Here is a 21,878-nt window from a genome sequence, read left to right on the forward strand (position 1 = left end):
TTCAAGGAAATCCTTCTCTGTTAAGGCTCCAACCGAGAACATTCTATTCTTACAAAGTATTTAAGGTGACATTAGTGGACCATATCCAACCGAATGCATATATTTTTCGGTATGTTTATGGTATAGGTTAAGAGCATCGACGCGTTGGTCACACGTCGCTTTGCTATCCACAAGAAACGCTGCATTTGCTAAAGTTTTAGCTATGATCATCATACTAAGGGCTCACCACCTTTCCCATCCTCTCGAATCTATTTGATTGGATACCGTTGGAGAGTTCACCTCTACGACTTTGATGATTTTGTTTTGCATGTCTACTTGGTTCGTCGTTGAACATATTATTCTTCATGTTCATTCAATGCACGATCTAGCAGAGCTCGGACTTGGTTATGGGTACTAACCTGTCGATTTTTGCATGGGGATATGTAATGATGTTGGATGCAGCGACACTTATTCGTTTCAGACCCACAACTTGCCAAACGTTTAGTGCGTACCAGATGATCACTGGATACGGTCCCAACGTTATTTTCACTAACGCATATTTGGTTAAGTTGTTTATGTGCCTCTATTGTAGTAATCTCAATGGGTCAACTTGAAACGATTAAGTATTTTGGTTGGTTATGATTTATAAATCACCAACAATTGTCCGCTATTTTCAATCTACAACCGTGAATCTCTATCCTATGATATTAGCAGACGGTCACTTTGATGGGACATACTTCCCGTCGTTAGGGGGAGATATAGAATGCTCCCTTTCCGGTTTTAATGCCAGGAATTCACGTGGTGTGGCACTATGTCTCATTAAGATCCCGCACTACTCAAAGTGAGCAAAAGTGCAACGCATTATCGACTTCCAAAAAGTCAAAGATTCGATGCTCAATGACTTTACTAATATTGCGAAAGTGACGAGATCGCAGATAAATGCTGTGATGTGCCGGTAAGGTTGGAACTCTCAGATTATGGGAGAATTTCATATAACCTGGTCCTAGCACCGTTGGCACCATCCCTGACAGTGGGAATGAAGCCGACGATGGCACCATTGTACGCTGTGGTGTTGTCGACGCCCGTGGTATTGCACCACAAAACAAGGGCGGCAAATGCAAAGATGGACTAGTAAGGGTCATAGTTTTGGTCTTGGCTCCTGCCTAGATGAGGGGGAGACCATTATTCTTTAGAATTAAAACCAGAAAGAAGCGATGTGCGTAGGCACAAGTATTTCGCCCATCATCAAGAGATATTCTCTAAATATGTGTATCAACTAAGTTTCTGTGGGACACTACAGACTCCTTTTGTTGATGTTAGAGAAGAAAAGAAATCTCTCAATTGATCGTATAACCACGCACATGTGTTTAATGGATTGATCTCCCATGATTGATGATGTATTCGCTTATGCTCTTATTCCGTTGTAAAGTATCAACGATGAGCAACTTGACCGAAGTGAAAATAATCAATACAGGCTGAACTAGACTTGTTATGTTGGTCGTTGTTCGTAAGTGTAATGAGAAAGATGAAGTCATGCAATATTTGCAGGACTTATGGCGCAAAGATTGTCTCATTATCCTAGTATTGACTACGATGAGTTATATTCTCTCGTTATGGACATAATTGTTTTCCGCTACTTGATCAATAGTAGTGTCCATGAAAACTGATTTGCAGTATATGATAGTGGTAATTGCATATCTGTAAAGGGATCTTGACGCATATATGAGAGTGTCCGAGGGACTTTAAATGCCTCCAGACCACAGAGAGCTTATGTAATCAGATTGCGACGTTCGAGAGAACGTAGTACAATCCTTTACAAGAACTCATACCTATATGTGTTCATATGAAAGCTAATTCTTGATTCTCGATTCCGTCTAAGTATAGATGATGAAGAGATTCAATGAGCTATACATTCATACATGTTAGTGTTGTTGGGACACTATTGCTTTTATTATGACGTGATTAACTATGCGCCTATGCATCGTCATTGGACTTGCATTGCTCCCTTGACATGGGTTTAGTTCTACACTTAGTGAACCAAGACAAATTCTATCCACACCAACGCCGCCAACAGCTCCAGCAACATCAACGTACGCCTTGATGTAGTAGTCGACACTGGTAGCGTAAAAGATGTTGTTAGGTTAATATTAATCTAGTAATGTTTGCCTTATTCTTCTTCTTTTGCTTTATTTTTTTTGTATATTTATTTATTTCTTATTACGTTTCCTACTCATGCTAGGAAAATGTGCAAATGATCGGAAACACGTCAAGAAGAGTGGATTTAGCGCACATTATGGATTCGGGTGAAAGTTTCAAGCCAAAAAGAGCAAATGTGGAGATTTCACAAGAAAACAAAAGTCAACGCTAGAAAATACCGGTTAAACTCCGGCGATGAAAATGTGGTTGCCGTAAATGGTGGTGGTTAAAGTCAATAAGTCAATGAAGCATATTGGTGAATTATGAATTGTAAATTTTAATTTACAATTTAAATTCAAAATAGAAGAAGACAAATGAATGAGACAATTTCAAGAACAAGATCCACAATTTGTGCTCCATGAATTGAGGATTTAAATTTAAAATAGAATAAGACAAATGAAGGGGACCATTTCAAGAACAAGATCCACAATTTGTGCTTCCACATTTGTCCATCGTATCTAGCCATTCATCCCCTTACATCTTCACCATTCATTTGTGACTTTAAGGCCTTTAAATACCCTCATTCTTCCCAAATTCGTGCAATCTCCTTCACCACACTAAAACTTCATCAAAACTTCATATTTTCCATAGTTTTAACATAGTTTTCTTAGGCCTAAGTCATAGATATCAAGTTGTGCAAAGAAAAGTGTAAAGTGTCTTGAGTTTTCACCAAAAACTAAAGATCATTTACACCCTTGATCAATCACAAACTTGTTTCATAGATTTGGGTTGGAGTAAAGAGTTGTGATAGTGTAGGGGTTTTACCAAAGTCATACTCACTTCACTCTCTTCATCCTCTACTCATACTCATTCTCAGCCCTTTGTTCTTTGTTCCTCGATTGTGTGGATAAAGTATGGTGTTCATAGAGTTCATTTTGTTAGAACCCATAGAAGCATTTTCTTTCTTATTACATCTTTGTGGGTAGTGAACCTTTAGAGGTACGGTTTGGTATCATTTGTACCAAACCCTTGGTAATATCTTCTCTCTTTACTCTACTTCTCTTTTGATGTATTTCATTTTCAAGGGTTTGTTGTATTTAATGGGTTGTGAGTAGTTGGATTTGAGGCTAGGCTAGCCCTATCCAAACTCATGTGCTAATGAATTCATTTTACTTTTAATTGATGTTGATGCATGTTGAATCTATGGGCTTCTACACTTAAAATGCTTACTAAATGTGTTGCTAGTTTTGTCACCTAGAAACATGTTTAGGTAATTAATGAATCAGAACTTGAACTTGACAACTTCTTGAATCCGTGAGCATGTGTAGCCTTTAGGTGGTGGCTTAGTGTTTCTTACGGGAAATATTAAGTTGCTTGAATTTCTTACCTTGAACTTAATGCTTGTGTCATTAGTGTAATTACTCTAAGGGGGTGTTATGCTTGTGGTACATAGCCCACTTGTATTATAAGGTAATATAATTGGGACTAAGGTTTTGTGATTTAATTTGGCTCCAAAAGACTTTGTTAAATTGCATGAGTAGTTGGTTTCTTGTTAGCTTCACCAAAGTACTAGGGGGAAGTTTGTCAAACATGTTTATGCATTAATCTTGAGTTGCATTTGTGCATGAGTAAGGCTAGGTGCAACGCCTAAGTGTCTACTCCTCTTTTGATTCTATCTCTACGTTTATATTTCTTTGTTGTTTTTGTGCAAGAATTAGTTTGCTTAGTTTAATTCTAAAATCAACCAAGTCGATTCACTACCATTTGTTAATACCATCTCCATGACTCTTAGCTTCCAAAGGGCTAAGGTTGTGAGCTTGTAAAAAGTTAGAATGCATGTTTTTCTAGTTTTTCTTGCGGAAATCTAGTTTGAGTTGAGTTTCCCTCAATCCCTTGGGTACGATACTCTACACTTTCCCTTACTAAAACTTAACCTCCTATACTTGGAAGTATGTAGTTTCACACATAAATACACATAATCATACTTAAGTTATTCAACCAACAGATGCGTACGGTTCCGTCTCGAACCAAAATCAGTCATTCATTGGTCAATTCTCCCATTCCTTTGTGAAAGACACATTGAATGTGACAAATCAGAATCTGTCCAGTTTCATAGGTCAACTTCAACGAGACCTACAAGACAGCTCGCTCAATGAAATATGGTGAAATTAGTACCATTGGAAAGGTATATGTGTCTACTTTCCAGGGACACCAACTATTTGTTCATAACTATCATATTGAGTGAGTTATGGCCGTTTTAGCAAAGTAGGATAGTTTTGTCCGGAAATTTGCAAGTCAGTCAACTTCGACATAGCACTGTGAACTGTTCCGATCGAATTAGGTTGTGAACTTTATGTCACTAAAAAGCGACGGGTGTCTACTTTACAGAACATTTTACGGTTCGCTGATACCTATTTTGACGAAGAAGTTATGGCCATTTAAGTGAGTGAATGTCATTCTACCCGAGAATCTGATTTTCATTACAAACTCTTGTTTTGAGTTGTTATGCAATCATGTTTCCTAAGATCTAAGTTTGATTAAGTATAACATATATGATTTAAGGATATGTGGCTATATTAATGATTAATCATTAGTCCAAGACTACGGTTGAGAAGCATGTAATGAACGTTGTATACGTTGTTCTTTGTACTCCATGATTATGACACTAATTATGGGGAGTTGTTTCGTAGACTTCAGGGGGAGTCTACCTCATATGATGCTATCAAATGTAGGCGGTGCGTTGTGCTCTTTTTTCCTTCGATCAAGCTTTTGTTTTTACCCAAGAAGTTTTTATTTTGCTTTACAAGGTTTTTACCGAAGCAACGATGTGTGCACCATGCAACCTAGGCATGCGACACAAAGTGGAGTGTTCTGGGAGAATTATTATTCTACCCTTGTGTGTATCTTAGCCTTATTAGGTTTCCTGTTAGAGATAGATTCGTATCTCTGTAATAGATTATGACTCCGAATTCTGCGGGGTTCAGGTGATGTAATGCACATATATATAGGCCTCCATATCATTCAATAAGACACAATTTGCATCATGCATCATCAGTTTTGTTCTAATTATTGTTTGGACTTGGGGTTATGTCATAATTTGTATAAGAAATATGAAAAGTAAGTTTTTAGTTAATTCAAATATAGTCTAGTACCCGTAAGTAATTTTCCCTAAATTAAATCTCATTAAAAAAAAAAGATCAAATAATGGATTGGTATTGCCACATAGGCTCTTGCATGAATTTCTACATATCTTAGATTCGTAGTGTTCTCCTTAAATCTCTAAATACCAATTGGCATCTGATTAATAAAACCAAGTTTGCTTTGCTCCTTGCCTCTTGGGTAGGTCGACCATCAAGTCAAGCAACGATTTTCTTCTTTAAAATCATCCACCAAACTCAACAGTCTATGGCGATATAGACGGCAGCGATTACATGAGAAACATGATAAGAGGTCACACAGCTACATTGGATTTTAGAGACTCCAAGGTAGAATAAAACAAACAGACTTCTTGTCTGATATGAGAAATCCAACCTGGATTCTCAGATGAGAGAATCAAAACAACTGGACGACATAAATCCCACTTTGTGATTTCCAATCGTCCTAATTTGGGTGCCACTCAAATTCTAATAAGTCTCGGATTTGGAGTTCTGGGATGGATCAGTTTATGGTGGCCTAAAGAGGCAAACCATACAAAAAGGAGCAAGAGATTTAGTTTAATCTGAACTGGGTTTCTCTGTTCTCTTTTGAGCTTCATGCTGAGCCATCTCTGCTTGATGGCCTCCCACAGTTACCCTCATGGCCTTGTTTTGCAGCAAGAACAGAACATGGGCATCATTAAGGTAAAGTGAAGGTCTTTATGTCTTGGCTTTATGGATTTTTTTAGCTGTGGTGTTTGTTTAGCTTTATTGAGCTCTGGTTGGGCTTGTTTTTGTTCTTCCGAAATTATTGTTTGATTTATTAATGTAAATCTGTATATGTTTTAATCAAATTCAGTTCTTTGATGTATGGTGTATGTTTAGCTTTATTTTGGGTCTTAATTAGACTTGATTTGCTTTTTTGGTGAATGAATTTGAAGGATAAGTTGCTTTATCTCCTAGAGTGTGTCTTTTATTCGTCTGTTCAAGTTGATACTTAAAGCTTTGCGGATATGGTTTATGATACCTGACGATTGTTGAGTTCTTCTGGGATGCATGATTGATTTGTAGTTTGGGCTGTTTACATATCGATCAAATTACAGTTCTTGGTGAATGCTCAACTTCATATAATTCTTGTTCTGTATCATTTTGGTTATTGAATCTCTAGGTGAAGTTGAGATATTGTCCTTTTTTCTTATCGAAGCTGTTGTTATAAAGTTTATATAGTCGACAAATAAGCTTTAGCAGCCTGGTGTTTATGTTTTGGTTAGTGACCTTAATCTGTATTTGAAAATAATCAAACTTTTTATTTATTGCAGGATTTCCAATCCTTTCTGCCGAGTTATGGAGTAAAACAGGAAGTTACAAAGTTAGGATCCTTAAAATTGATTCCTCAGCAAGGTGAGGAGCCATGGAGAGCAATAAGTGGATTGTCAGAGCCTAACTGGTTTGCTAAGACTGCCTCAGATATTGAAAGGCCGACACTCACTGATGTGCAAGGTATGCTTATACCTAGTTTCTGTTGGTTTTGATGAGAATTGCAGTATTAGATTTAAATGTTTTAGAGTGGCAGGGATTTCTTACCATGTTTTGATTCATGTGCCATGTAAGTTGCTGTAATGATATACTCATGCATCCTAACCCTTGCTAAATAAGTTGAGAATAAGGTGGAAAATGACAACTCTCTATTGGCTACTGCTTGTCTGTGGAAAAAAGATGCAATGTCAATACCTGTTTGGGTGTATGTATTCATGATCACAGATATGTGCGAAACATGAGCATTACCTGCTAAATAAGGTGTTTGCAGGAAACACCATATATTCAACTGACTGTCATGTGATGATTGACCTGCTAAATTGTTGCATATATTATAATGTAATATGCTTCCTGATTGATATGTTGAATGATCTCCTTTTACTGCTGATGACAGATGTTCATCAAGATTCAGTGCTCTTCAGCTATGGGATTGCTGACCACTTCTTACGACATGAAAAGATGGCGCAGTTGCTCATATCTGGAGAAAGTGAAGCAGAGAGAGGTGGACTAGATATAACTTCCCTATATGACTTAATGCGGTTAAATGAAATGCACCAAAAGCCCTTAATTCCTTCTCTCATCTATCCAATTAGTGAGTCACACACAAAGCCTCTCTTGGACTTTGTTGGTGGTCTGGCATCTAGTTCTAAGATTACAATTCAGCCAGATGGTCGAGTCTTCTTCACAGGTACGGGGACTGAGATGAAGCATCTTCTTTCAGTTGTATCTGAGTTTTACTCATTGAACAGATCAGCTAGTTCAGGAAAGCATTCTGTTCTGGTTCCATACTTTGATAGGTAAGCATTCGTATACCTGTTTGACTTTGCAGTCACTTGTTTTACAGGATCAAACATTTTCTGATGCTTCTCCTTTGGATGAATCTTCTAGAATAAATTATGTTTATATTTCTCTTAGAAGAATGTGGCACTATATTATTTGTTAAAGGCGATCTTGCTTTTAATTTTAACATCCATCGCAGTGTGAATTCTGTCTTTCTTGCCAAAGAAAAACCTAAATGATATTTTGCTAGTTTAGTCTATAAATTATTCTATAATAAATCATACAAGTTATCACTACTGAACACAATTGGATTCTGTAAATGTATTACATTGCCAGTTCTGTACAATTTTATATTTTTTTACTTGTTTCTGCCGGTGTGTTTCTGATTATAAACTTCCCATCATAAATTCTCTTTATTTATTTATATTCTGCATAAAGCTGTTTTATGCTACTCCAGTTCTCCTAGTTTGATGTGTTCTCACATATAAAATTTTTGCTTATTAACTTGTTCCAAGTTGGCCCTATGGACAACTTGTAAACTGTTTTGACATAATTGTACCGGGATTGTAAACTATGATAGTGGGGAGTGGGGACTGCTTAATTATAAAACTCCTTGCTTGTAGTAGTATTCTTAAATTTTGAATCCGTCATATATTTCAAAACTTATGTGTTCCCAAATTTCGTTTGGTTCCGTAGACATGACCTGACAGTCAGCTTATTATCTGGCACAGGTTCCAGTTCAGGGAAAAAATCAATATTGATGGTTCTCCTTTGAAGATGCATGGGACTACTGTTGCTCCTTTAAAGAGGTACAAGAATGAGAGTGTTTTGAGTACTTAATACTTTTTGTTTGATACCTATGACTGCCTCCCTTTTCTTCAATTTCTTACTATCTAGCTGAAGTGATATCAGTTTCAAGATTAAATTGAAAGTCCAAGGGTCGTTAATATGTTGGTGTGGCTTTTGTATGCTTGTTCTGCTAAATCTTGAATCAAGAAATACCTGCTGCTTATTAAGTTTATGCCATCCTTTTCTTTACAGTCCTGAAAAAATTAAGACAAGGGGCATGCCAAAGCAGAAGAATGGGAAAAAGGTGGGCAAAGACAGAGAACTATACACAAGGAACTATTTCCACGCTTGTGAGAGCCTTCTATCTTTAATGATCGACAGAAAGAAGAATGGGAAATCAGCAATTCTATCACTTCAAAAGTCTGGCCCTGAGCTTCCTCAGCTCCTGACCCAGTTTTCTGCCAGTATTGCCGGAACAGGACTGGCTGTCCTTTTCTCTGTTGTCTTTAATGTAGCTTGTGCGAGGGTACCCTTCTGCTCGTTGAAACTCATGAACACCGGAGTTGGATTTGGGTTAGTTTGGCTATCTTGGTCAGTAAATAAGCTGAGGGACACAATTGTTCCTATGAGCAAGAATCTAAGGAAGTCGGATTTAAAAGAAGATGAAATATTGTCAAGGGTAGAGACAAGCGTGCATGAGATTTACTTCAGAGCTGCAGCCTTGATGGCAGTGGCGGTGTTGAGATTTGCTTGAACATGAAGCAATGAAAAAGTTTTGTGAGATACAGATGGTGTGGATCACATATGACTAGATGGTCTATATCTGAATATAATTGTATATGGCGGCAGCTAATACTTGTACAGGTGAAGCCCTTTGATCAAACGTGTTCATTAATTATTTATGATTGAAGTGCCCATCTTTTTTTAAGAAATATGTTCTTAAAAACCCTTCAGTTGACGTGAACCAGAAGTCCGGTGAGCGTGCTGGCTCTGGCTGATGACCAGTCAGCTGGTTGTAGTAGTAGTACTAGTTCATGTAGAATGTGAATTGATAAGAAGGTTGCGTGTAGTCTGTAACATGGTACAATTTTGTGCATGGAACTGTCTCAGTGTTATTCCTCTACATTTTACTTTGCGTAAATAAGCTCCTCTATGCTCTCTGTGTTGGATAGGACATGTTTGCGTGACTAAAAGTCGTACGGGAATTGCGTTTTACTGCACTAAGTCAGTGGTAGCAGCACTTTAAACATAGCTGGTGGATAGGATTAAATTTAATCATCTTACTTCCGACTTTAGAATGAAGAGTTCAATGTTGTTATTTCTCTTTGGTTTTAACATGAATTGAGCAACACCAACGTATACATATGCTGAAATTTTCCTTGTTAGTTTCACTTCGATAATCTGCAATCGTAACATCAGCAAGGGTTCTGATGGCATGACCTTTTTTCGGCACAAGAGATGCATCTCCAGCCATCAGACAATATGCAGTCTCCAAGATAAAGATATGCACAGGGGAAGTTACCACTGGCTGATGACCAATCCTGTACTTCCATGATGGTGGTCCTAAGTACAATTAACACAAGGTGTCTGCTTAACACTACTAGCCTCCAGACTTGCAATTCTCACTTTCTCCTAACTCTCCAACGATTTTGGCATGTTCAACTGCCATAAATGTATGATGTATCTGTAGACACAAGAAATTTAATGAAGTAAATCATTTTTTTATTGAATGATTAAATCGACCAAGAACCCGACAAAATTGCATACGTAGCCCAAAAGTCAACAAAGTCAGTACGGACCTGAATATAATTCGCGTCAGCACATAAACGGATGATCGTAATCAAAGTTACGTGATTCCGACTTTAATTGGAAATTAAATGTCATTGACGATCGAAATGGTAATCGGGCATTTAATTAAATTAATAAATTTCTTTACGGTTATAATTAAATCAATTATTTGAATCTTGATTATTTAAATTAATCAAAAAATACATATTGATTTAATTATACAACTAAAGAAATATTATTATTTTAGTGTCATTAAAATATTCTATAAATAGAATATTTTTGACACTATAAATACCTGTTTCAACATAAAGAAATGGAGGTTTTTTTTAGACTTGGAGAAGAAGGAGAGAAATCACTTGAGCAAGAATCACTCTCGACAAATCCCGAAGTCTCTCAAGTCCACGAAGATCATCAAATTCACGAAGAATCGTCAAGCCACCAAATCGCTCGTTCTTCATCAAATCCACATCCAACCTCAAGTCTACGAAGAATCATCAAGCGGCCAAATCGCTCGTTCTTCATCAAATCCAAATCCAATCCAAACTCAAGTCCACGAAGAACCATCAAGCGGCCAAATCGCTCGTTCTTCATCAAATCAAATCCAAATCAAACTCAAATCCTCAAGATCAAGTGCATGCCACCCTTGAGCCAAATCACATACGGAGATAGAATCAGAGGAGTTCACCAAAGATTGTAACCATGCGCTTGATATTCAATAAATCACATTTTATTTGTACACGTGTCTACATTCTTATTTGTTTTCAGATTCGCGTTCTACAGTATCATACGTTATTGGTTGCTCATCTTCTGCGACATTCATGAGGCTGGAAAGAATACTCGGCCAGCTGGTTTGTATACCATATGTTTCTTCATAGTCTATACCATATATCCCTTTCAGAAACTCTTTTGTTTGTTTGCACCTTATTAGTGCCTATATGTTCAAGTGTTTAAGAAACTTTAAGTGATAGCTTTTTCAAGTGAAACTGTTTCCTACTTTCCTAGCTCCTAGGGTCATTGATCAATACTATTACTGTCAGTTTTTCTGTTATTGTGTCTACACTTTTGAACACCGGAGTTTGAGTTAGTTTGGTAATCTTGAGCAGTGAATAAAATGAGGGACTCAATATAGTTCTTACCAGCACGAATTAAAAAAACAGAAAATGATGAGGTTAGGTGAACAAAGATTCAAGGAGATTGACTTACATGCTGCAACATTGATGGCAGTGGGGTGTGGAGGGTTTGCTTGAACGTGAAGATGATGAGGATTCAGGTATGTATTGGGAGGTAAAGTTGCCAATAATTGAAGATATGGTTTCTAGTTTGGACGATGTCACAGGCTTGTTGTGGTGTTCTATCGGACATGTCACAATTGAAGAACCCATCTTTGAAAGAAATTGGTTATATGCTTTAACAACAGTATGACTATACATGATTAGTGATTGGTTGTAGACTTGTAGTAGTACATCAATTGTGAAATTGTGTACTGATACGAAGTTAAAGTGCTAGTCATTTGGACAGTGCATGTTTCATGTTTTTGCTCCCTCTCTACATTGTTGCTATCTGAACTCATTTGTTCAATGCAACTATGCAAGTGTTTTTGGTTCCACCAACAGAAAAGATCTTGTTTCTTTCAATTTGCATGCAAAGTGTGTAGTACATGATGGGTGACTGCAGCTGTAGGATTCCATTCTCCCCACGGTTGGGAATTAATGATTGGGAACAAGAAGCCACCCGCGGGAGAACAAGACAGAAAGACAGACGGGGCGGAGAAAGCAGTAAGGCAGAAGGACATGTAGGATAATCTGATCAGTATAATTGATAACTTATTACATTGTTTGTGAGTGGTACATGCTACGCAAGGTTTGGATTCCCATCAGAAAGCTTGCATTCAATGGAAGAGTTCAAGTAGTATGTATAGTTTCCTGTTAATATCTGCGAGGACACATATTGATTTGCAGCTTCTGTATAATGATTACCATCCCAGTTCACATACTCAGCTGGATTACTGCACGGTGTTGCAGTGACCTCAGTCCCATTCAGATTCTTGGTTTGGCCACAAGCTATCCGGTTATCAAAATTTATAGGCGGACCACCGTACCCGCAGCAAGCTGCTATGCCTTGTTTGAAACCTGGAAAAAGAAACAGTAACACAGAAATTAACATCAATAAATAAGGCAAAACATAGTGAAAGATAAGAAAGTTCTATGAAAACGGCAGGCTACCATATTGAGCAAAGTTTGTGATAAGGTCCAGCTTTATCTTGAAGATATCAACATAAGTAACATTAGCTTCAGGGAAGCTTTCCTTGAACTTCAAGCAAAGATCATGTAGTTGTTCATTGAAGGCAGTAGCAGCACGGTTATGCGAAGCAACACATCCGACCTGGTTCAGGTTTGAGGGATCTTTCCCAAATGTTGCTATAATTCTTGGTAGGCATCCTAGTGGACCTGTGTTATGAATCCAAAAATTCCTAGCCCCCTGATTGTATAGCTTCTGCAGATGAAAAAAATAAAAATCTTCAGTCACAAAGGACTTCCAATTCATGAGAAGGAAAAGAATTACCTAATTATATATTACCTCAAATCCAGTCTCCATTTCTGTCAGAACAGCTGGGATTGAAGCAACAACTTGGTCTTCTGATTTGGAATAAAATGCACCATCAAAATCATTCTGTCCCACATCAAAAGTGTAAAGGCCTTGCTTGAAATAATCTTCATTTGGGAGGACTGGTTGAAGCTTCTTGTCTAAATCACACATGAAATGTTCTCAGATCAGTAAGTTTAAGATAACAAACAAAAAAAACAACATGCATCCATGCACAACATTATTAGTACCTCTCTTAGCCAGTAACTCATGTACTCGAGCCCTGAATCGGGAGAATTGAGCAACCTGAATTCCGAAGGAAAAAGGATTTGTTGAAGATGCTTTGGCGGGAAGAATGGTAGCCCCTCCGGTTGCAAAATTACATCCTGTTTGGAAGCTTGGTGCACCAACTGAATCCAAGTAAGGATTCAGATAAGATAGGTTCATCGCAGTCACTGCAACATAGATAAAACATGCTCAAGTGCATGTCGACTCTACAATAATAGATTAAATAGACTTCAAAGCTCAAAATGCATGCTTAACACTAAAGTTATGTTGGACATAGACACAACACCAAAATGACTAACCGAAATAGTCGATGATCAAATAGCCATTGCAGAAGCGCTTAATGGGAAAACCGACTCCTGCTTGAATGCCTCCGGTGTCTGAATTTGAATCACCGAAGTTAAAAACTGCCGGATAAGTGAGATTGGTGGGAATATTACTAGTTCTAGGTAATAGTGCAGACACCAAGGCTAGGAAATGAACGATAAAGACTACTTTCAAACACATGGCTACTGAAGAAGTGTGGTTCATTAGAACATATAATAAGTAAAATAACTGTGTAGTAATATGAGTGCTCAAAGTTCTGTGATATATGTGTCTTTCTTTCTTCTAGAGAAAAAGGGTTAGGTGATATATGGGTGCCTTGTAAGCTGAAATAAATATGCTAATAGGGATGGATTTAAATCCATGAACTTGAAAGTATCTCAAGTCCAAATGGGATGGTTACGTACTTACATCCTAGTCAAAATGATGCCAACTTCTAATTCTGTTGCTTTGTCAAACCTAACCCTTCGCTTCAAGCCTCATCTCGAGATACTTAGGAGGTGATCCAAAGCATCTAAGGCAAGTTTTAACAAGAAGAAACTGTGCTTTTGGAGTAAATCTTCATTTAGATTTTATGACCTTTTAGTTTAGCTGTCAGGGAGTCATGTCATACAATAATATCACAATGAATGTATCATAGATGAAGTAATGCTTGTTATTACTCTGTGGCTTAGTCATATATAACCAAACCGTAATACTCTTCACACGACAGATAAGTGTATACTCAAACAAAAATTCTCATGCTACTGTAATTGATCATAAAAACATGGACATTTCTTTTTTATAATCATATAATGTCCATTTGTCCATGGAATATGGTCCAAGTTCAGTTGTGTCCTCATGGAAAATTCATAATCTTAAAAAGATAAAATTATACATACTTGTGATTTTCATAGGATAAACACAAACACCAACCAGTCATATGACTCATTATCAGTTTATTGTGGGCCGGGTCGGGTATAGTCGGGTTAAAAAACCAAGACCCGCGAGTGAAAACCTCTGATAACCCCAAACTAAAACCCTTCCAAGTCTCTCCGCCACAACACTGCGAGTCAGTAGCAGAGGCTCTCTCTTCTTCTTCCTTCATTCCAATTCCCAATGGCTTCGGTCGCTCTCCGAAACCCTAACTCCCGCCGCCTCCTCCCCGTCTCCTCCCAAATCTACTCCTGCTGCCGTGGATCCGCCGCCGCCGCCTCTCCGATCTCCTCCCAAAATGATCGCTCTTACAACCCCATTCCCTGGTGGAGATCCATGGCCACCTTCACACGCACGTAAGTATTCCCCATCTCTCTCTCTGTCTGTTTTTTACTATTAGGGTTTAGGGTTTTAAGCCGATTAGTAATATTGAACATCAAAGGTTGGATTTTTAAGTGATTGATTTACTTATTTCATTAGAAAGATGACTTTTTTGGAGAACCCAAGTTCTAATATGTATCGGGTTCTCTTTTTCTGAATTGGGTTTGGCATAGTTTTGCCTTTTTTTGGTTTACTTGGATGAGCTTGAGTGTTAAAGGATGAGACTTTAAGATATGGTGGTGTTTGTGTAACAGAAAACCTCATGTCAATGTGGGAACCATTGGACACGTCGATCACGGAAAGACGACTCTGACTGCTGCAATTACAAGGGTTTGGTCACTGATTCTCCTGGCCTATTTTCATTTTTCTTCTTAGATGCATAGTTCAGAAGTAGTGTTTTGTTTAAAAGGTCCTGACTTTAGCATTTTCGATTGTAATAATGGTTTGGGTTTCTTCTCAGGTGCTTGCGGAGGAAGGGAAAGCTAAGGCAATAGCCTTTGATGAAATTGACAAGGCCCCTGAAGAGAGAAAGAGAGGAATTACAATTGCTACGGTTAGTATGCGTATTTCCATCTGATGCTTGCTTGCCCTTTTGATTGGAATGCTGTAGCTTTCGTATTCATTATCACACTTGTCTTTGCGTATGTGACTTAGTTTGCCTTGATTTTGTAGGCTCATGTGGAGTATGAGACCACAAAACGCCATTATGCACATGTAGACTGCCCAGGTCATGCTGATTATGTCAAAGTAAGTTTGTTACTTAAGTTGAAGTTTGAATGAAGAAAAGATTTTAATAGAAAAGATTGCATAACCCTGTGCCTCTATACTTAATTCGATCCGTTGATGGGCAGAACATGATTACTGGAGCTGCTCAAATGGATGGAGGTATTCTTGTTGTATCTGCGCCTGATGGGCCTATGCCACAAACTAAGGAACACATTCTGCTTGCACGTCAGGTGGGTATTTACTGATGCCAAATTTATTAATAATTTACAACCTTTCTGTTTATCCTGTGCTTTTCAGTGTATTGTAATGCGTATAATGTGTTCGTTGGGTTTAATAATAGGTTGGTGTGCCATCGCTTGTGTGTTTCCTCAATAAAGTTGACGCTGTTGATGATCCAGAATTGTTGGAGCTTGTCGAAATGGAACTCCGTGGTATGTAAATTTACAATTTATGAATTGATAGTTTTGTATTTTACTTGATTTCTCATATTTTCTCCAAATTTTTGGTAGAACTTCTTAGTTTCTACAAGTTCCCTGGGGATGAAATTCCTATCGTCCGTGGTTCGGCTTTGTCTGCTTTGCAAGGCACAAATGAAGAGATAGGCAAAAAGGCAATTTTAAAACTCATGGAATCTGTGGATCAATACATTCCCGACCCTGTACGCCAGCTCGACAAGCCTTTCCTTATGCCAATTGAAGATGTTTTCTCAATTCAGGTAAGCTGGATGCTTCTAGCTGTAACAGATTTGTGGTGCATTTCTTTTCCTAAATAACATGTACTGGATTCATGATGATAACATCATAACTATAATTTTGATAACAGATATGTCTGTAAAAGCCTTTTTTAATTTAGTTGATCTTTTGTCCTGAATTGCTTTTGTTCTCATGTCATAAACTAGAAGATGTGGTTTTCACTTTTATTCTTATATATTGTCTTTTGGTGCTGGATTCATCAATTTCATGTGTGTTTAAGGGGCGTGGAACTGTTGCTACTGGACGCATTGAACAAGGGTGCATTAAAGTTGGTGAGGAAGTTGAGATTTTGGGGTTACATCAGGTGTGTGTGTGTGTATTTGCTCTTTTATGTTACATAATCCTGCATAATGTTTCTTGTATATTTCGGTGAATGATATACTATGCAATCAGTGGAGCTTCAGTTAATAAGGCTATACAGCACATTAAACTTAGGTGGCATTGATCCTTAAAACAGCAGTGTTGATGATGGAATACCATTATATGAAGGTTGGTCCTAACACCTGAGGTTGAACTTTCTATTTTCAGACCGGTCCTCAAAAATCTGTGGTGACAGGTGTTGAGATGTTTAAGAAAATCTTGGATCAAGGGCAAGTAAGTGACTGCTCTAAAAGACTAAAACTCTTCAAGATGCTAAGTTTCTGTATCATTTTCTCATGATGGGTTTGAACCTGACTAGGCTGGTGACAATGTGGGTCTTCTTCTTCGAGGTCTAAAACGAGAAGATATACAACGAGGACAGGTGTGTGGTTTTAGTTGCATTAGGAAATTCATCTATTCCAGATTTGTACTTTATACACGTTACATTTAATTGAACTATGATTTGGTATTGACCTCCTCGATTTTGGAAGATACTTAACTTCTTATACCTGTGTATAGGTAATTGCTAAGCCAGGAACAGTGAAAACGCACAAGAGATTTGAAGCAGAGATATATGTCCTCACAAAGGATGAAGGTGGACGTCATACTGCCTTTTTCTCAAACTACATGCCTCAGTTTTATTTGAGGACTGCAGATATCACTGGAAAAGTAGAATTGCCAGCTGATGTTAAGATGGTTATGCCTGGGGACAACGTGACTGCAGTTTTTGAGCTCATGCTACCTGTTCCCCTTGAAGCAGGTATGTTGACCTCATTGTGTATTCCCGGTGATAGCCCCTGTTATTTCCCTTATTGACTTTGATTTATTCGTTCAATTGTAAACCAAGTGTAGCTGTCTGTTCATAATATGTTCTAGAAACTTAGTATTCTCTATATTGATTTCAGGTCAAAGATTTGCCTTGAGGGAGGGAGGTAGAACAGTTGGTGCAGGAGTAGTTTCTAAACTACTTTGAGCAGAGATTTCCTAACGCTGGAGCCTTCATTTCCCTTTGTATTCATAAAGTGAAAAAGGGCACTTAGAAAAACATGACGTGGTTATTCGTTGCATATTATGAGTTGTGTGCGTTTGTTTTAGGTATTCTCAACGAGATTATTTGTTAGAGAAAACAGCGTATATTGAGAAGGAAACTTCCCTGCTCTGCAGTAGTTTTTTTGTTTGCACATTAGTTTCTATTCAGGGCTGACAATAATAATGTAATCAGGGTCGATTTGTTAAGCGACTTATATAGTTTGTTATGTACAATTTGAGTTCCTCGCTAATCTGTTTTGCTGTCATTGGAGGAAGCCTGATTGTTCTCTGTTAGTTTCTGTTTCTGCCAAATTCATTATGTTTCCAATTGAAATCCAAGTCGTTAAAGGTTGTTGTCAAAAGCTGTTGGCCTAGAAATTTACTCGACTCATGCACCAGCAATTGAGGTGTTACTATTATCACTGAAAATCATACAAATACAGAGCTTGATAGAAATACTAACTGGGCGTCACAATTGAATGTTATTATGATGAATTGAGTGTGAGGTTATCATGCATGCTCAATATTCATGTGCATTGAGTAGCTTGCTCGATATGCTGCTCATGTGTGGTTTTGAATCCAGTTTTAACAATTTTTTTGGGTTAAATGGTTTTAACCATGTTTTTTTCCGGTTACACAACAGATTGATAAATGATTTATCTTGGGATTGTGCTTCTGGGTATTTTTGGAATTTGGAACACAAGAATTTACCACCAGGGTAAGATCAACTACAAATTCTCTTCGTTTTTAACCAAATAACCATGTAAGTAAATAATATATAATCCAAAAAACCTGCAGTTCACATCATTCCTATCCCAAATCAACGTCAATCCCAACAAAGCTTTTAAGCTGTGTATCACCTCCACCACCTCTCCAGTCTCTCTCTCTCTCTCTTCATTCTCCCTTTTCAACACTCCTCGTATCTCATTCCTCCTTTCCCGTTTTTTTAAATTTCCCGGCATACCCTTCCCCCCTAAAGCTCCCTCCTTTTAAATCCCTAATTATTCCTTCCCCTAATTTCATTCCAAAGTCTCGACTTTTAATCTCTCTGATCATATGCCTACGTAGCAAAAGGCTCCGACTTTAGGGTTCTTGATTGGTAAAGATGCTTCCTTGGGGTGGATTGAGCTGCTGTCTGAGCGCTGCTGCTCTCTATCTTCTTGGCAGAAGCAGTGGCAGGTCTGTTTCTTATCAATCTGATCATCTTTTACCGACTCTTAATTACCCAGTTTGAGTTTTGTTTGGTAATTTGAAGTTACTGTGATCATTTAGCTTATTGGGTGTGTTGTGATTTTACAGGGATGCTGATATTCTTAAGACCGCCACTCGGGTTAGCCAGTTGAAGGAATTGGGTATGTACCCTTTTAATGACCATAGTCTAATTAGTTGTATTAGAATCTGAGATTGCCTTCGTGTTCTTTTTGGATTTTTCAGCTAAATTGTTGGATTCTGAGTCTATATTACCATTGGTGGTTGCGATTTCGGGGAGAGTTAGCTCTGATACTCCCATCTCTTGTGAGTTCAGTGGTTTGAGAGGTGTAGTTGTAGAAGAAACGGTATGGAAATTGAACTCTAGAGCTATTGTTATCATGTGTATTTTGGTCTAGCGATTAGTTGTTTGGGTAATTGGTAATGGATGGTCTTGGTTATGTATTGTTTAGGCAGAACAACATTTTCTGAAACACAATGATGCTGGATCATGGATACAGGATTCTGCTTTGATGCTGTCGATGAGTAAAGAAGTCCCGTGGTATCTGGTGAGGAAACTGTGCTAAGTTTCCCCTCTCCTAGCTCTCATATGAATATATGCAAACATATTATAGTTGTGGCTTTGCAATACTTCACCTGATGTTTGATGTGCATGATTGGGTGAATAGTGATGTATGGGTTTGCTTGCAGTTGAAAGATGACTAATTGGTTATGTTGATGGTGTTTTATTCTTTTATAACAGGATGATGGGACTGGTCGTGTGCATGTGGTAGGAGCTCGAGGTGCCACAGGCTTTTGTTTGCCGGTTGCAAGTGAGGTATTTGAAGAGTCAGGGCGATCCCTTGTACGAGGAACATTGGATTATCTTCAAGGCCTCAAGGTCCGTCTGATTCTGTTATTGATCTTTGTTTCTCGCAGAACTTAATTAGTTGACTAATATGGTGACTACTTTTGTTAGATGCTTGGAGTCAAACGAATTGAAAGGGTATTACCAACTGGTAGTTCTTTGAGTGTTGTTGGCGAGGTATGTTACCCACTGTAAGCACTTTGTCGTTTTACATGTGAATAGAGTTAAAGCAAATGAATTACTGTTACATTGTTATGATGTGTGTGTATATATATATATATATATATATATATATATATATATATATATTGTAGAATTACAGCATAAGCGAACATTTTTAGTTTAACATTTTACCAATTGGATGTAGTCCAACCACATTAAGGATTTCTACTTTCCTTTTTTGACATTTGTTGCAGTGTAGAATATGGTACGGTATACGCCCCTATAAATGGATTTAGGTTATTTTCATAATCTCAGTGTTTGTAAGGGAAAAACCTTTATTGAGATCATTCAATGAAATGTTACATTCTTTTAATATATTCTCTCACTTAGGTTGCTTTCATCACAAATTTTTTTTGTATCTCTGATTGTTTCAAGTTTATGTTCAGGCTGTTAAAGATGACATTGGTACCATTCGAATTCAACGGCCCCACAAAGGACCATTTTATATCTCCCCCAAAACCATTGATCAGCTCATTGCAAACCTAGGAAAATGGGCAAGGTTGGTTATTGAATTCTTGAATTACAATATGGTGTGTGCATTTGGGTGCGAGTATATTTTTGTCCGTCCTTTCTCTGAACTCTAATGGTAGGGATCTATTCATCAGGTTGTACGAATATGCATCTTTGGGTTTGAGCGTGTTTGGTGTTTATTTGATCGCTAAACATTCTGTCCACTACATCATGGAAAGAAGGCGTCGTTGGGAATTGCAGAAAAGGTAAGTTCCTGCTAATATTGTAATGTTAAGTATGGGAAACAATGTATATAGTCGTTGTCACTCAGATTGGTGGGGCTTCTTGCTCCTTAGGGGTGTAATTCTTTTGGACAGCAAACTCAGTTAACTCCATTGAAAATTGTTTCTTCTGTTTTCCCAGAAATGCTATAGATTTACATGAGATTCCTCTTGATGCAGGGTTCTTGCTGCAGCTGCTGCTAAAAGATCCGGGGAAGATAATGAAGGTAAAAAATTTATTATTGACTGACCCCATTACATGATCATATGCTCAGAAGTCTACTAATATGCTTCAAATCCGTTTCTCCCAGGTTCAAATGAAATAGATGATAATGTGTCAGATGCTCCCAAGAAAGACCGGCTGATGCCTGATTTATGTGTGATATGCCTCGAGCAGGAGTATAATGCGGTTTTTGTCCCGTAAGAACTCACTTTAGTCCTTTGATACTATAATTTAATCTGATTCGTAGTTCATTCCCTTAAAACTTTGCAGTGGCTGACTGGTTTGTTTAATCAGGTGTGGTCATATGTGCTGTTGTACAACCTGCTCCTTGCACCTGACCAATTGTCCTCTCTGTCGGCGGCGGATTGAGCAGGTCGTTAAGACTTTCCGCCATTAAGATTCTGATCAAAATGCTTTCAGCTTCTGTAGCAGATGACAAAAGATAGTAGATCAATTTTTTGTTGATCTCAAGGTCCACCTCATCTGCAATCTGACTCTGAAATGTGGTGCAACACTAAGCCCCTCGACTTTTGCTCTGAGTACATTTCAGCATGCTCTTGTTTTATTTCAGAAAAGTTACTGAAACACAGTTCTTTCAATCCAATCTCCAAGTTGTACCTTGTAAATGATGAGTGGATGTATCATATTGTTGTAGATTAGTATTCATGTAAAAGGAGATTGAGAGTGTGCCCTCTCCATGTACGAGTATAGGTTATGCTCTCCCAGGAAATTACTCCAACATTACTGTTATCGAAAATGTTTATTCAAAAAATGTGTTGAAAGTATCATTTCTTTGCTTCTTTTGGAGACCCAACACTAACCCATGTGGTACAGTGGTACTTGTCTGCGCTTGACGCCTGATGTTTTCCCCTAACTTGATTCAGTTCTGTTTCCTTTTTTACATACTGATGCTGTTCTTTAGGCTGAACAACAGAAATGCCTTCTCTTCGTTTTTTCTTTTATGAGACATGTATCCTCTGTTTAGTATGGACAAGAAGTACCTGTAGCTGTTGGGTGCAGACAATCATCGATGTCGCTGATGCAGTGACGCACAAGGATGCCCTTAAGTATGACAGTACGTATCACCCAGATCTTTGGATATGATCATTCGAGTACAATACTTGCCCAGCTTTAGTAAATTGCTGAAGG

The 21,878-nt window shown here is 37.9% G+C and overlaps 4 protein-coding genes across 5 annotated transcripts; 3 read left to right on the forward strand and 1 right to left on the reverse strand.

Annotated features, from left to right (window-relative positions):
• Positions 1–5,600: 5,600 nt before the first annotated feature.
• On the forward strand, positions 5,601–9,477 carry LOC126782233 (uncharacterized). Of its 2 annotated transcripts, XM_050507446.1 has the most exons (6): positions 5,601–5,954; positions 6,569–6,749; positions 7,180–7,473; positions 7,540–7,582; positions 8,297–8,374; positions 8,607–9,477. In XM_050507446.1, the coding sequence occupies exons 1-6, from the start codon at positions 5,868–5,870 to the stop codon at positions 9,106–9,108; spliced, it is 1,185 nt and encodes a 394-aa protein (XP_050363403.1). In that variant the 5' UTR covers positions 5,601–5,867; the 3' UTR covers positions 9,109–9,477. The 2 variants fall into 2 exon arrangements, with proteins under 2 accessions (XP_050363403.1, XP_050363402.1); XM_050507445.1 differs by having other exon boundaries at positions 7,180–7,582.
• A 2,314-nt stretch (positions 9,478–11,791) lies between these two features.
• Positions 11,792–13,517, reverse strand: LOC126782235 (GDSL esterase/lipase At1g54790-like). The gene is made up of 5 exons (XM_050507448.1): positions 13,313–13,517; positions 12,977–13,180; positions 12,720–12,886; positions 12,365–12,635; positions 11,792–12,271 (listed from the first exon to the last, which is right to left on the reverse strand). The coding sequence occupies exons 1-5, from the start codon at positions 13,515–13,517 to the stop codon at positions 11,994–11,996; spliced, it is 1,125 nt and encodes a 374-aa protein (XP_050363405.1). The 3' UTR covers positions 11,792–11,993.
• An 824-nt stretch (positions 13,518–14,341) lies between these two features.
• LOC126782232 (elongation factor Tu, mitochondrial) lies at positions 14,342–17,763 on the forward strand. Its single transcript, XM_050507444.1, has 12 exons — positions 14,342–14,605; positions 14,885–14,960; positions 15,091–15,183; positions 15,303–15,377; positions 15,482–15,586; positions 15,697–15,787; positions 15,866–16,071; positions 16,329–16,412; positions 16,637–16,702; positions 16,788–16,850; positions 16,988–17,228; positions 17,374–17,763. Exons 1-12 carry the CDS (start codon positions 14,433–14,435, stop codon positions 17,439–17,441), a joined length of 1,341 nt encoding a protein of 446 aa, XP_050363401.1. The 5' UTR covers positions 14,342–14,432; the 3' UTR covers positions 17,442–17,763.
• Positions 17,764–18,336: 573 nt separating this feature from the next.
• On the forward strand, positions 18,337–21,524 carry LOC126782239 (E3 ubiquitin-protein ligase SP1). Its single transcript, XM_050507451.1, has 11 exons — positions 18,337–18,676; positions 18,797–18,849; positions 18,932–19,053; positions 19,159–19,254; positions 19,449–19,586; positions 19,665–19,730; positions 20,162–20,274; positions 20,381–20,491; positions 20,687–20,733; positions 20,818–20,926; positions 21,024–21,524. The coding sequence occupies exons 1-11, from the start codon at positions 18,603–18,605 to the stop codon at positions 21,124–21,126; spliced, it is 1,032 nt and encodes a 343-aa protein (XP_050363408.1). The 5' UTR covers positions 18,337–18,602; the 3' UTR covers positions 21,127–21,524.
• Positions 21,525–21,878: the final 354 nt, after the last annotated feature.

The sequence above is a fragment of the Argentina anserina genome, chromosome 2 (assembly GCF_933775445.1).
Source record: "Argentina anserina chromosome 2, drPotAnse1.1, whole genome shotgun sequence".
Taxonomy (NCBI): domain Eukaryota; kingdom Viridiplantae; phylum Streptophyta; class Magnoliopsida; order Rosales; family Rosaceae; genus Argentina; species Argentina anserina.

What these genes read in the sequence shown, in the direction of transcription:
- LOC126782232 (XM_050507444.1), top strand. Translation starts at nt 14,433, where the DNA reads ATGGCTTCGGTCGCTCTCCGAAACCCTAACTCCCGCCGCCTCCTCCCC. An exon ending in AAGATGTTTTCTCAATTCAG is followed by an intron (nt 16,072 to 16,328) that starts GTAAGCTGGATG and finishes TGTGTGTTTAAG; the next exon opens with GGGCGTGGAACTGTTGCTAC. An exon ending in ACCTGTTCCCCTTGAAGCAG is followed by an intron (nt 17,229 to 17,373) that starts GTATGTTGACCT and finishes TATTGATTTCAG; the next exon opens with GTCAAAGATTTGCCTTGAGG.
- LOC126782239 (XM_050507451.1), top strand. Translation starts at nt 18,603, where the DNA reads ATGCTTCCTTGGGGTGGATTGAGCTGCTGTCTGAGCGCTGCTGCTCTC. An exon ending in AACCTAGGAAAATGGGCAAG is followed by an intron (nt 20,275 to 20,380) that starts GTTGGTTATTGA and finishes TCTATTCATCAG; the next exon opens with GTTGTACGAATATGCATCTT. An exon ending in ATCCGGGGAAGATAATGAAG is followed by an intron (nt 20,734 to 20,817) that starts GTAAAAAATTTA and finishes CGTTTCTCCCAG; the next exon opens with GTTCAAATGAAATAGATGAT.
- LOC126782233 (XM_050507445.1), top strand. Translation starts at nt 5,868, where the DNA reads ATGCTGAGCCATCTCTGCTTGATGGCCTCCCACAGTTACCCTCATGGC. An exon ending in AGAACATGGGCATCATTAAG is followed by an intron (nt 5,955 to 6,568) that starts GTAAAGTGAAGG and finishes TATTTATTGCAG; the next exon opens with GATTTCCAATCCTTTCTGCC. An exon ending in GACACTCACTGATGTGCAAG is followed by an intron (nt 6,750 to 7,179) that starts GTATGCTTATAC and finishes TGCTGATGACAG; the next exon opens with ATGTTCATCAAGATTCAGTG.
- LOC126782235 (XM_050507448.1), bottom strand. Translation starts at nt 13,517, where the DNA reads ATGTGTTTGAAAGTAGTCTTTATCGTTCATTTCCTAGCCTTGGTGTCT. An exon ending in AAATGGAGACTGGATTTGAG is followed by an intron (nt 12,636 to 12,719) that starts GTAATATATAAT and finishes TTTCATCTGCAG; the next exon opens with AAGCTATACAATCAGGGGGC. An exon ending in CACAAACTTTGCTCAATATG is followed by an intron (nt 12,272 to 12,364) that starts GTAGCCTGCCGT and finishes TTCTTTTTCCAG; the next exon opens with GTTTCAAACAAGGCATAGCA.